This window comes from Lycorma delicatula, chromosome 4 (assembly GCF_047948215.1).
Source record: "Lycorma delicatula isolate Av1 chromosome 4, ASM4794821v1, whole genome shotgun sequence".
Lineage (NCBI taxonomy): Eukaryota > Metazoa > Arthropoda > Insecta > Hemiptera > Fulgoridae > Lycorma > Lycorma delicatula.
In genome coordinates this window covers 47,762,673-47,778,305 of record NC_134458.1, presented here as the reverse complement: position 1 = coordinate 47,778,305, position 15,633 = coordinate 47,762,673, and the positions used below count along the sequence as shown (strand labels likewise).

The window sequence follows — 15,633 nt, the reverse complement described above, 5'->3', positions numbered from 1 at the left end:
CATAAATATATGTAAACATAAAATATAACTTTTTCCTTAACGTAAACAAACACTAGATGTACAAAAATTCATCTACTAATATAATAAGAGCTGTAATTGGGTATAAGTACCTGCAGTAACTTATAAGAGTAAAAAATAAGTACTCATTGATAGTATCATAAAAACATTACTAACAAATTAAAAAAAAAAAAAATGCTGTGAACTGCACATGGTTTTGAATTCACAAATCGAGTAGAGGTCTATATATTAGTAGTTTAGGCCTTTGAGAATTTGTTTCCTGTCACTTCTCTCTGACCATCTTTAGGCAGAGTTATAATAGTTTATACCAATAATGACAAAGTTCAGAATACTTATTTTAGTATAAATGATGCAGTAGCTTTTACTACAACAGGTATTATATGGCTATGTACTTTGTTATTCTGGATCATGAGCTTTGGATTACTTTTAACATAAAGCACAAAATTGTAAAGGCAGAGGGAATAAATGGTTTAAACAGATAGTATTTGAAACATGACATGTGCAATACTTTAGCCCAAGAATGGATCATACTGATGTTTTTGTAGCACAAAAAATCTACCCAATTTTGTTTTGTTGGAACATCCCCAAATATGGGTACAAGAACTGATTTGGAAATGAAGAAGAACAAAGTAAACAGAACTAAAGCAATCAGTAACTAACACCTTGTAAAGTAAGCTTAATAAAAAATATATTCCTCTTCAAAAAAATTATAAGGTAAACTATAAAATGGTAAGAGGAATTGAATCAAGAAAGTGTACAAAAAATGTTATACATGTTGTCTCATGACATTAAAAAATAAGTGATAACATGTATAACACTTTATCATGCACCAACAGGTTAACAAATAGTACAGAAAATGAGCCTAGTAAATCTAATTATTATTATTATTATTTAATACTTCAAATACACAATATTTTACATTTTATTTAAAAGATCATGCCTTATAAGTTGTTGATGTAGTGTACAATATAAAAAGCATTCTAATCAGAATTATAAGATATTTGACACTACAAAGGAATATTTATTTTATTTATAAAAATATTTTTATAAATATTTTATGAAGGCAGACAGTTTTGTAAAATACTTATTAATTACACACATACTTATATGTAATACAAGTATAATTTGTTTATTCTATAATAAATAAACAAAATATAGGAAATATATATTGTTTGTTGCTGTTGATATTGTATGTGCAAGTGTGCACACAACATTTATTTATACTAAGTATGCTAATTAAGTCTCATCCTGAATGAATGTATCATTTTTCTACAAAGATAATGTGTAATAATTTTTTTAATCATTCTATTTTCATGTAATCCTCAATTTTGTACAGAACATTTTCAACTGCATGAAATGTGGTACAGAAAAGTTTTATTAAGTGATGTGACTGAAGCATAAACTTTCTATTTCATGAAAGTTTAACATGTTCGCTGCGGTATGATGCATATATGTGCTGTAATATGGAGTTGCTGTGTGCTTGCCTTCGTTTGCATAATTTCAGTACAGTGCAGAACGGTAAGCTATTTAACTTTATTTTCGTGCTGTATGAGCCTCATTGTCGCCATACTGTACTTGACGAGTGTGTTACGGCACATACTGTGCCGAATGTAATGAATATTTTTTCTTTATAACTAAAAATATTTTTTAAAACAATTTTATAGTCTACGATATCTCTCAGAAAATATGTAAACTAACTCTAGTTGAAACAGTTACTTTATACATATTTTTATTTAGCATCTACTCATAATCAAGTCAAAAATAAATCAATTTATTAATTATTTAATAATTTAGATGATGTTTACAAGCAAGCATACAAAAATTTTATGTTAAGTGATTCAGATCCAATTATCTGGAAACAAATTTTATGTTTCGTCTAGTGTTTATATTATTAAAATATACATTTGAATAGATTTTTTTTTAAAGAAAAATATTTCAACATTTTCCATTTAAGAATGATAAGATTATAAATCAAAACAGTAAGTAATGGTGATGTAATATAATTAATTTATAAATAAAAACCAGCATTTATAAGATTAAATAATATTATGAATGTTTTACTGAATAATTTATTAAACAACTTGTGATAAGAATAGATAAAAAGGAAATAAAATTGTCAGAAAAATAATTAAAAAACAATGTGATATTCGGTATGGCATAAATGTATTCTGAACTAAAATCCAAGGTCAAACAGTTTAGCATACACAGTAAATCCGTATAAAAACTACACACACATTACAAAACCTCAGGACAGGACAATATGCACCATATTGCATAGTGGGTAATTACTATATGGCATCATAGTTACCCGTATAGTAAGATGGTTAGGTTCTCTATTTCATTTGTCTTAGCAAACATGTTAAATATAATTACAAAATTTTGTAGGTAAAATTAGGATTTTCAAACTTCTGAAAAGAAAATTCTCTTGGGTCAGTGCCAGTTTTAACAATTTCTTCTGTGTTCATAGTATTCTTAAGTCCCCACTAATGAATACCAAAAAGATAACATATCTAAAATAGATTCAAATTAATAACTTTCCTAGAATCCAGATTTCCCAGAATCCCCACCATAAATGCAAACCCATTTAATTTACCTTACTAATCTGTGTGTACATAGCAAAATAAATTAATATCGCCTTTAAACCTTCTAGAACTCTTCCTTTGATTTTTTTTCATTCTTATGTAATATTGGTAGTTGAGTTGTTTTAAACAGAATTGATTTACATTACACTACACAAGTTTAGGATAAACTTGGCAGACCCAATTTTCTAGATCAGATAAGTATTATTATTAACAGTATAAGCAATTTCATTTATATAATCATCCCCTTAAAACAGTGTTGTTTACAAATAACAATGAATATATATCAATATTTAAAGGACTGTTATTTACATATAACAAACACATCTGCACCCGAATCAAACTTTATGTGTGGCATAACCTATATAATAACTTTGCAGGGCCCTACACAATTCGTAAGGTTTACAATTGTTTTTCACTTCTCACCAGTTAGATATGAAATCAATCACAGTAAATTTTTAACCTTGATCTCATATTTAACTAATTTATTAAGTAACAAGTGTGGTTAACAGAAAAGAAGGTTAAAATACAACACAAAATATTCTCATATCCTCCTTTATTTTTTCCTAAAAAGGCTATAGAATACCCTGAAAATTTATCTGAACCCAAACAGACATTTTTTTATGTTGTGATTAGTAAACAGCCATTTCATTAGCTACCAGCTTTTCTTATAGTTTGAAAAAAGTACCTTTTTAAATAAAAATGTAACTTAAGCATACTTTATAACATTTGCAAACACATTCTTCAGATGATTAATTTATTATTGGCAACAATAGAGAAGAATTTAACAGATTACAGATTTACAAGTTTAATAATTTTAGCAGGTACATTAGCAGCCTGTAAATTTTTAATTTTTCTTCTTAAAAATAATATTTCTTTTTCATGAGTATTAATGCTAGGTTTGAAGGCTTTTGATTATTTCATTTTTTGAATTAATTATAATTACAATGTCATTATAATTACTCTGCATACTCATCGAGTATGCAGAGTACATTTTATTAGAAAAACTGTTGTATTATTTAGAACAAACTATGAACACATAATGGTTGCATGGCTGTAGTTGCTGGCCCAGCCAATAATAAAAACAGTCATCACCTCTCATTGGGAAAGTATGATATACTGATACTTAAGAACATGATATTATTAAAACAATTTAAGACCTGATACACATAATCTATAAATGTACTCTTCTCACCACTAGTAACTATTCTAATGGGTTTTTATGATGTATTTAGTAATCTGAATAAATCTCAATTTACATTATAATTATATTGCTGAAAAAAGAATTCAATACAGTATCATAAAATGAACACTAAACTAGTGTTTAGCGTATTTGTGTAACGTACATTAGTATGTACGTTACACAATATTCAAATAATAAACCAGTTAAAACAGTTCATCATAAGCAACATATTGGAATAACATAAAATTAATTAGTTTGGTTGATCTTAAGCTTAGTTAGATTAGATAATAATATTATAAAACAAGAAATTAATTAGAATGATAGTTTCTGCCGATTTTAGTTGCCTCTGTAATAATATGTTTGATCCTCGGTTGGCTAATATTAACAACCAAGAATATCAAACATATCTTACAGAAATCAACTTCTTTTGAAGCACCATTCTCTTGATAGTAGCATTCTTTTACACAGAGTCTTCGTGATGGTCACTGAAATCCTCTTGATTGTGTTGATTTACAGAGATAGCATAATTTACCCTATAAAAGTTACATATAAATAAGGGCAAATAAGAAAATAATTCTCAATCTTTTCCTTTTCAAATATCATTAGTAGACTTTGCTATAAGAACTGAACTGGTTCCAGGAAAGTGGTCATAAATTGGGTAATTGTAATCAAACATTTAGTACCCAGTTTTCCTTATTCTTGAATAATATGCTGAATGATAATCCTTCAGCCATACTATTGTAAACTCAACCGCTGGAAGGTCTTTCTTCAGTGAAAGAAGAAGAAATTTTATTTTAGATAGAGTTAAATTGCAGTATTTTAACAGAAACAACCAGATTTTACAGTATATAAAAACAGTTATGTGGTCTTTACTATGTTGGCAACACGAATATGTTTTCTTTTTTGACAATGTACATTCACTTGTATCTAATATAGTTCGTTCAATTAATACTGTATCAAATGGCCAATCATTCACCTTCCTCTACCATTTCAGCTAACGTGTTAGTTAAGCCTGCAAGTAACTTTTTTCAAACAACTTTTTTAAACATAATTTAATAAATATTTAGCAATAATTGTTATTGACTTCAAAAATATTTAACCCAATCCCCTGGGTTAATGTATAATACGACATAGTTTTTCATTGGAATGTGTAAAACAGATAATTGAGGATAAAAAATTAGCACAGAATAAAAAGGACAAAGAATCACATCAAAACCGTCAGGTTACTGATGATCCAAGAAAATGAAATAAAAATAAATAAATAAACTAGAAACCAACACTTATTAGCAATAAAAATAATAACCTGCTTGCTTTAATTAAAAAATTATATGCTATGAAATTTCAATAATACTTTTAATAATTTATTAATTAAGGTAGAATTTTTTTATTGCTTTCTCTTACAGTTTTTTGTTAATTAATTTGTTTTAATTTTACTTATTATTATTTTATATTTATTTTTAATTAATGCCTTTATATTTACTGTGATAATTGTTTAAAATGAAAGTAGTCGTATACTTGAAGAGAGTTATGTTCTGTAAACAGTTCTTTAGCATTTATCTTAGTCATTCTACAAACTTAAATACAATTAAAGCATCCTTCCTACCTGCGTAACCGATTTCCTAGGTCGAAGACTGGCCAACTTCTTAGATGCAGCATCAATGGATGCAGCAGCACCCAGCAGTTCATTTTCAGCAATGACAGTTGGATCATCTGGGTCAACCCAGTCGGTACCTTTATAATAAGAAATTATTTACATCAGATTAATTTCAATGGATTCATAATGGGTTTTTTATTATGCAATATCATAAAAATACATCTTTAAAATAAAAAATGGTAAATAAATAATCATGCACAACTTTAAACAGCTTTCAAAATAATGAATTCTTCAGAACGATTGATTACCCTTAAGCAATTCAGCAACTGCAACCAATTCAGTGACAGATTGTGCAATACGTCTTGATATGGGAGGAAGACCCTGTTTTGTATCCGTAGCACCTGGTCGACTCAAAATGTGAAGTACAGTTTGAAGTAGTTCCCTGTATTGCAACGCAACATCTTGTCCTGCTTGCAATGTTCTATTCTTCAGTTCATTTGATTCAGCAGTATTTGATGCACCCTATAGCAAATCAGAGAATAATACAAAACATTAAAATAACAAACAAAAATTGAGAAGTTAGTAACAACGGGTAAGGTAAAGATGAATTTTAGAAAGGTTATGATATCAAATGAACAGAATGTTTTAATGTAAAAATTAATCAACTTACATTAATGTTTTAATGTAAAATACAAATCAACTGAAAAAAAAATGAAAATCACATAAGTGGTTTTAAGTTGTACACTTTTTAGTTAATGATTAAGCATTAAAATCAATTTTTTTTCATTTTAATATACTCATATATAATTTTAAGAAACACTTTTGATATCTCATGGCCTATAACACACACAAAAATCTGTAATATGTTTTCTAACAAATAGTGCAAAGGAATCTCTGAAGATAAATTGAAATTGCACAAGAGCTGCAAACAGTGATTTTCATGTAAATATTAACTCACTCTGGGTAACTTGTAAGACATTAAAAACTATTACAAATAAGATACTACAAAAGCAAAAGAATACATTTACATCTGAGTAGCTGTGGTTGAGTTTTAATAAATCTAAAGTGTGAAGAAAAATAATTAAAAAGCGAAGAAACAAGAGTAGCTACCATAAAAATAAAAAAAAGTTATTTTCAAAAATTTTTAGTTATCCCTAAGGTAAAAGTCATTTACATAAAAAAAAATAAAAGAAATCAGTTTTTATGCTTTTTTTGTATATACAATTTTTGAGTTATATAACTTAAAAAAATCTGTAAGACAGCAGTATGTTAAAATATGAAGTTTTTTACCTCTACGGTCATCAAATTTCAGAAAGTTTTGGAAAATATCTTGACAGTATTGAACCTTTTAAAAAAATAAGTCAAATTATAAAATCAAAACAATTTTTTAACAGTACTAAAACAGTTTTATAACAGACAATCAAAAACGTCAGTTTGTAAATTTAGGTAGGTTTTTTAAAATAAGCAGTGAAATTAATAGAAAAAGAAATGCTTTTAAAAAATTTTACACAACCATATCCTACACTGTTATAGTGAACCCTACACTATTACTCGCTTAAGGTAATCACTGTTTAGTAATAAAAAGTATTAAAAAACTTTTATCCCACTAACCATATTATTTTACAATTTTATTCCAAGGTTCATATTAAGTCCTTTGTAATTAATCAGCTTTATTTAATATTATTTTTTTAGTATAACAATATATTTTTTTGTGTATAAATATTTGTATATAAAACTCCTCACTGACCCATTTATCACCAATTATCCCATTTCTTGGATAGCCAGAAGCTGAAATTTTGAAGGTGACAGTCCCTAAGTAATTAAATTTGATATGGAAAAAGGGTGTCTAAACAAATGAGCTGAATTTCCGAGCAGAAAACTCCCCCTTAGGATTAAAGCTACTTCTATAAAGGAATCCTTTCACCCATTTCTAAGAAGATAAATAAAAAGGAGTGTAAATTGATTTTCCAAAATCAGCTTATACTGGTCCAGTGACATAAACACTGATATGTGTCAGGAATAGTTATTTTAATAAAATTTATGGGCAATATTTATATTAACTCCATAAATTTCCCTTAAAACTACATTTCAGAGGATTAAGCAGGTTTAAAGCTGCATTTGTTAATCTCTATTCTATGAAATACATCTCAGTTTTTCCTTTTAGACCATATTTGAAACTGTGAAGCTACATTAAGGTGGATTTTACAGTTCACATTAATTTTGTGGTAGATTATAATCAGCCCAGAGGACCAAATGCTCAATAAGTTTATCAGTTCTAACTTCAGAAGCCACTTAACTTATTAAGTGAACGAGACCCTGAATTAAAAAAAAAAAAATCAATAGTTACATACAGAATGGAAAGGTACAGAACGAAGGTACAGAATGGAAAGTTTATAAATTTGTTTACATGTCTTTAACATTGTTAAGATACACCTCTACTTGTGTGAGTAAACATATGACAGTTAAGTCTCTTCTAATGAGTTGAAATTGATTTGCTAAGAAAATTCAAATTACTGATTGATGAATTCTACAATGTTTTTCAAACAGAAAAACAGCATGATAATAACTAAAGAGATATACACAATTACATACATGAATAATAAAATTAAATAGCCTATGTGAAGTTAACTTTGAGGCATTGTGAACCTAATAGCTACAAATACACTTTTTCAGATTAAGTTAAATCTTCAAATTAGATTTTAGACTTCATTTTAATAACAAAAATATTGTAATTTATAAAAATAAAAAAAAACCAATATGTTTTCACCTAACATAAGTCATTACACATTTTACACAATTTTTTTGCCTTAGTACTTGAGAATTGCTTTTACTAAAGAGGCATTAAAAATTTTGTTTTCCTATGTTTTTTTTAAATGTAAATGACTGATTTCTTGCTATTTATATTAGATCTTAATAATATAATATAAAACATATTAGGTTTTAATTTGAAATAAACTGCAATTTTGTAAAACTGTCAGTTACAAAATTACAATAGCTCAAACTAAGGTATTATTTTTTTTTTGCAGAGTGTAAAATTTTCACTTTTAATTTCTGAGATGCCATAAATTATAAACCACCATATATATTCTGAAATACCATAATGTGATATTACATCACTACAAATTAAATTTCTTTTGTTCTGTTTTCGTAATACGCTTACATTATCTTTTCATCATAATACAATTTGTTTACTTACTTTTTTATACATCTACTCATCTTCTTTATGGTTAACTAACTAAACATTAAATTTTATCATTATATATCTTGTTTAAGTTATGCACCTATATCTTTTTAACATATGACTCCTACCTCCAGTTATCAAACTTTTACCTATTCCCTTCTTTGGAATTACTGGGAGTAATTTCAAAATAAAATTTAAAATTATTTTTTTTAGATTGTAAAAAAGTACTGTTACAGGGCCAGTGTAACAAATTTCTTCCAGAAAGAAAATAAATAACAAAGAATCTAGAAGGAACCATAAGGGATTCTTTCTAGAAAAGAACTTATAGAAAAGCGTAGAGTGTGCAGACAATAAAAATTATTATGCTTGACAATCAAAAGGATGGTCGGTACTAGTTCTGAAAGCTGGGAGGTATAAATACTGCTGGGGACCAGCGGACAGAGTTAGTAATTTTGCAACTCTGAGTTTGATGTAGCATGCAATAAAAGCAATAACAGTAAGTGGTTTGTAACAACAACTGAAGATTGTTGCGACATGAGTATTCCATTTTGGACAGTGGTTGAAAACAAGAAGCTGTTCGGTGAGTTATTTGTAAACAGGAGTGAAAGTGACAGTATTTTATTCATTCATAATTGTAAGGTAGTTCTTTTGTAACCAGTAAAAGTAATAATACTTGCTACTGGCAGAAAGTGGGTTGTGTAAGCTTTATATTCATTTATTGTTAGCCTACTGTTAAGGCAATATTAGTTGCTAGAAGTTATAATGTTTTTGGTAAATCAGAATTGTATTTTGACATTTATTATTTAATTGTAATTAAATCAATTTAGTTTTTGTTTGACTTACTGTTTTGTATGTTTATATATATATTTATTATTTTATATATTTCTGAGTAATAAAAATGGTATGCTAGCATCATTCACATTATTATAGTAAATAACAACACAAAATTAGCAGTCTTTTTTTCTAAGAATGACTTAAACACTTCACATTAGAGTGAAAAAAAAGCTTTGCATTAAATTTTACTCATAATTCTTGATATTACTGGCTTCCTTAGGAAAGAAATCCATAATATTTACACTTTTATGTGCATAACTAATGTACTAGCATGGATCAGAGCCGCTCTAACCACGTCTGACAACTAGCAGCAGTTCTGGTTACAGAAGTAGTATTTTCCAAGAGAATATTAATGTTAAAATCATCAGGAAAAATAATACTAAGAATAATTTAAACAATAGTGTTGAAGAATTAAATCACACATATTATAAAAATTTTCAATTTGCACCTTCTACCGATGAGATATCTAAACACAATTAAATTAATAAATTTTATAATGATTCTGCAACATTAAAAAATTTGACTTACCTTCTGCTACTGCTTTTATCTTGAATTCCCTCAAACTTCAGAATATCTCCATAGATTGATTAATAATATGTGACAGAAAGAAGTGAATCCAAAATAGTGGAATGTAGTTCTGATCTATCTAATTTATAAAAAGGGAGACAAAGTGCAAACATATCACAACAATATCAATCCTATAAGTAGAATATTATGAAGTACAAAAAAAATTTAGCGACAGGATTGTAACCACTCTTTGAACAACACCTCTGTGGGCTTTCGATATGTTTTAAGAAAATTACCCATTAGACATACATGACCTTTTATTTGACTACATGCAAGCCTTTGATAGTTCTGACAAAACTAAGTTTTTGAAAATATTATATTATATATAAGAGTTCAGAGTTTAGATGAACAAATATGGTTAAAGTTACCTTTAGAAGTAAGATGAAAACAAAATTATTTGACATCAAGCTGTATTCTTTAATGAACATCTCTACAATAGCTTATCCAGAAACTATATAATATAAAATTTTGTACCTCAGATATTATGATCTGTTTAGAAAAGGATATTTCTTCCAAAATTAAATAATAGGTTAAGTCTTTTTCAAAGAGGTGCAGTTATTTGAGCGCTAGAGACCCAATATATGCAAACGTTTGGGTTTGTAGAGAATATAAATTGTCCAGTGATATACTAGAGGCTTAACTAATGAATTTGATGTGTTTTTTCTAGATGTAAATCTTACTTTGTACTTACATAGTTGTTGTTAAGTCATAGCAGCTGAAACTTTCTACATAAGTTATCTTAGCAATATTGACCCTGCACTGTTTCTTTTATCAATTTTTTACAATAAAACATTTTACAATATTACCTTGCAAATGGTCAACATGTCTGAAATAGCTTTTCGTCCCATGTTTGCAGCAACAATTATATCTTCCTGTTTACAACTGTTTCCAGCAGCAACAGCTTTAGCTGTAGCTAAAGTAATTGGTTTAGTACAGCGCACAAGTTCCTCCGGTGTTGCTACTTTACGAGTCACCTCAACGGAACTCAGAGCCTGTAAAACAAAACATAATATTTAGTTCACAAATACATCACTTTACTAAGTCTTAAACTATAATAAATATTTCATTAGTTCAAAAGTAATTTTAAAAAGTTTAAAAAATAAAATTTTAGTAACTTTATCTCAAAAACACAGAGATTAATCAAATGTTTGCATAAAAATTACATACTCTGATTAAATAGTTTTGTTGGTTCAAGGAAGTTCGAAATCCAGTTTTTTTGTAATCAGCAGAATTAATTTTTTCTTTTTACTTTCAGAATTTGAAAAAAAAAAACAGTAGAAGAGGATACTACTTTTTTGTAAATTTTCAGAAATTAATATAAAAAATTATATTACAAAATATAAAAATTTTATTTTTTATAAAAAATTATATTATAATATATTTTATAATACATATGTATATTTATTTATTTATATGTATATGTATATTTTATATACATATATTATAATCACAAATAATTCAAGATGTAAAATACACACAAAGCTTACTTTACCTATAGTTTCTTACTCAAACCTAGTGATCAATTCAGGTACTAATTTAATCACTAATTTTAATTTAATTGCTAATAATTAATTTATTATTTTCGGCCTCAACATCCAAGGAACTTTATGTTGTGTGCAGATCTTTCACGATTATTTCAACAAAGATGTCAGGACACAGAGAGAAGGTAATAAGAGTTGATCCACTGACCTTAAAAAGGAACATCTTTCCTTTCATACAAGGAGCCTGATTACAGCATTAAATCAGTTGAAGCCACCACAACTGTGGTATTTTTCTGTAAGCCTATAATATTCATACTAGAAGTTGATATAAAAACACAACACAAGGTTTATCACTATGCACAAACCATTCTACAGACATCTTTGTACCATTAATTTACTCCAAAGTGATGTGCTCAATCAGGTTTGTCAACAGTTCCAAGAGATTACCAAACCATATCATCTTAGAACATAACCGCCCAAAGCAGAAGTGCTTTCATATATATATACATTTTAGTTTATATTTTAGTATAGAAGCCTGACTATCTTGAGGTGTTACATAACTGACCAGATCAAGGTTTTGACACACATGTCACAGTATGGATATTAAAAACAAACCTTACCCGTATTTCTTGGGCGATAACTTCAATGGTTGATTCAAGAGCTCTTGTTCCTCTTGTATGTTCATCTTCAACAGCTTTCACAGTTTTCAACAATGACGTAACATTAGTTACCATTACCTGATAAAAATAAAAACAATTAAATTAGGAAACTTTACATTCATAAATAAAAATGTTCATGCACTGATGCATTCTGCATAAAAAAACCGACCAAAATTAGGTCATAAATAACACAATTAAATTTAAACATAATAATTTTTGCACAAATATATTTTAAAGAAGCATATTTAACCATACAAAATACATGCAGATTTTAAATCAACAACAAAGCAAAAGCATAAAGTGTTTTAATTGTACTGCAGTAATGGAGAGGAAAACTGAGTTGACTTTTAGGTTGAAATTGTGTTTAGCTCCTGTAAATTATAGATTATATATTTTAATATGTTCTTGTAAGAAAGCATTTTCTAATTTATTGCAAAGGTTGCAAATGGTCTAACTGATCATGCAATATGATAAGCATGAATAATTATTTTAAATTTTCTTTTGTTCAAATTTTTTAGTCATTTATTTTCAGTTTGGCTCTGATTTTAAATTTCTAATTTGTTATAAAACTGTTTATGTAATAAAAATACATCAAAGGTCAATTTTTTTTACATTTTTCCACTTAACTACTGAAGTGGTATAAGCTTAAACATTCTATATCTGCTATCCCTTATATCCTGGTAAACAGTTCAGAATGTATTTATAATCACCACATTTTCAAATATTTCAATGAAATAGCTGAACAAGTTCAACTGTGATTGACTCTAATAATATAATAATTCACTGGACTCCAATTAATTCTTATTATTGTCAATATTCTTTTTTTAATTTATGTTTTTCTATTTGATTATATTTTAAACATTAATGGAAAAAAACAAAATGTTTTACCACTATTTTATTTTTGTATTTTTAAAAATTTTTAATGCTAATATGGTTGATAAAAAGAAGAGGAAGAAATAGCTATAATTTATCTCACTAAAAACTGCATCTACTAATACTAAGAGTATACTTCCATGCAATTTTGTATTAATCAATGTGTTGATCACAGAATAAATAAGCTAACAACAGAAAATTTATATTTAACTGTACCCATATTATTAATTTTGATAATTGGTCTATTCGTTAACACTAATACAAATTTGCAATAATATTCAAAAATTTTTATTAATTGATAGTAAATATTTTTATTTAAATTGTAAAAAAATTCTAAAAACAAGTAAACAAATCCTAAATCTAAAACTATAGTCATTTTAATTGTTAAACAATCAACATCAGCAGATACTGAGGAATAAGTGTACATGTGTGTGTGTGCGTGCACATATAAATATTTTGATAATAAAATAATCAATGTTACTGCAAATATTGTAACAGGCAACCCCTACTGAAACTGTGTAAAGCAGGCTGTGTATCTCAGCTTGCACTGCAATGGGATGGCTTATAATGGAATGAGTCTGATTATTATTGAATAAAATCAACTGGAGCCAAAACCGTGGTTTTTTTTGTGAGTTTACAATATTCATACTAGAATTAGGCATAAAAACTAAATACAAGTTATATCACTAGGCATGAACCATTCTACAAACATATTTGTACCATTAATTTACTCAAGTTATATGCTTAATCAGGTTTTGCCAAAATTTTCAAGAGGCTATCATCCTTGCCCTAAACAGTTACATCTAGGCATCTACCTTTAAAACAGATATTTATTGTTGGGCAGTGTACGAACTGCTCAAAAAGGAGTGTAATGTATTTAGGGTGTATGTTTGTTCCACCATAGCAGCTCAACGGCAGAACCAATTTATATGTATGACCCCACATTGGAATCCTTATGTTACCATGAGTTTTATAGGCTATATAAACACACACACACACACACATACATACACACACACACACACACATATATATATATATATATATATATATGTAGCAGTGGAGATTTGTCGGTTGAAGCTCAAACTTTAATGAATTGAATTAATTAATTGTGAACTGTGAGTCTTTATCACTGTATCAGCTCGGTTTCAGCTGAATGATTCGAATCAATCAAATGAATAATATTACAAAAATAATAAAATTAAATTTACGTTAAATAAAATAGAATATTAAATAAATTAAAAAAATTTCAGTTTTATAATAATGGGCTTGCTGTGGGGGACTGCTGCATGTAAGGCTAGTGATGAGGTGATGCAAGCACCTCATGCGGGACCAATCATCACCATCAATTGGTAACAAACAAAGTACCCCTGAGGTGCTGTTTTGGGGGATGCAATAGGGTGCTCTTATATCTCTGCAAACAATCATCCGATTTTCAAAATTCTAACAGGGTATTTGTTACTAGACTGACGGCTAATTTTTACATGCATCATGTACACTGTAAACATGTCATGGTTATTCGGAAACGTTGTATCTTCACAACCAACCTTCCAATTTTCAAAATTCAAATGGGGTATTTACTTGTATAATAAAAAATCACAATGGAACCAAACCAGAACAAAAAGAGCAATGTTTGTCAGCAATGGTTTTTTTTGGCAGTTGTGTTTTTTTAATTTCTAATATTTATCTCTTGTTTATTATTCTATAGACTTGCAATATTTAATGTATATATTGAGCAGGGGTGGAGTTTTTAACCAATCATCATCAGTACATGTGGAATTAAGTGTATACTAGTTGAAGATATGATAGAAATACTAGTTTTGATAGAAAAACTAGTGTTTTGTAAAGTTCTGATTATCTGAAAAAAACTATTTTTATTATTTCTTTGTTTTCATCTTTTCTTTTATTTTGCTATTATTACTACTATTTTGTGTGTATGTATGAGTGACTCAATACTCATTATCTGATTGCTTAATATTATTTAAAAATCAAAATCACCATCTAGTTTTAAAATTTAAGTAACTTTCTTTTGTAAATGGTTTCTGGACACTCTTTATTTAGATTTTATTTCAATAAACATCCAACAGGCCACTTTCTTTGTATTTAACATTTTTGTTAATAAATGTCTCCATCAATACAAATCTTTCTTTTATACTTTATTAAAATTTTTTTAAATATTTGTAAAATATTTTAAATTAGTTACGCAATTTTTTTTCTATAATAATCTGTTTTATAACCGACTGTTTTATGAATTTATCTATAATTAATTTAGTGAATCCTTCTTTCTCAATAACTTATTAAGGTTACAGCTTCTTCATGATAAACTATTACTCTGTGACAACTTCATTATGGTTCAAAAGCTACACTTAAATTTTTTTTATTGTTTAATTTTAATCTTACTTTATTTATATCAACCTATACCTCTTTTTGGTCTTTTGTTTCTTATATCTAAATTCGTAAAGGTGCTATAATGTTTATAGTTATTTTTAATTGAAAATGTAAAATTAGAAGAAGAGCTTTGCAATTAAAATTAGTCCAAAATATGAACTAATTTTTAATTTTGGACTATTAGTCAAAAATAAAAAAGGATTTTACCAAGGGTTAATAGATTGCTTTCATTCCCGCCATTATTAAAATTTCCAATGTTTTAAACAACAAATACTC

At 27.5% G+C, this 15,633-nt stretch overlaps 1 protein-coding gene across 3 annotated transcripts in view; it reads right to left on the bottom strand.

Annotated features, from left to right (window-relative positions):
- The window catches only part of rhea (Talin_middle and talin-RS domain-containing protein rhea), a 345,464-nt gene that overhangs the window by 25,927 nt on the left and 303,904 nt on the right, over positions 1-15,633 (bottom strand). For all 3 annotated transcript variants that reach the window (XM_075362858.1, XM_075362859.1, XM_075362857.1), the window contains 4 exons: positions 12,058-12,174; positions 10,763-10,948; positions 5,683-5,896; positions 5,384-5,511 (listed from right to left, as the gene is read on the bottom strand). In XM_075362858.1, the coding sequence (XP_075218973.1) occupies positions 5,384-5,511; positions 5,683-5,896; positions 10,763-10,948; positions 12,058-12,174 (645 nt within the window). The remainder of the gene's footprint in view (positions 1-5,383; positions 5,512-5,682; positions 5,897-10,762; positions 10,949-12,057; positions 12,175-15,633) is intronic.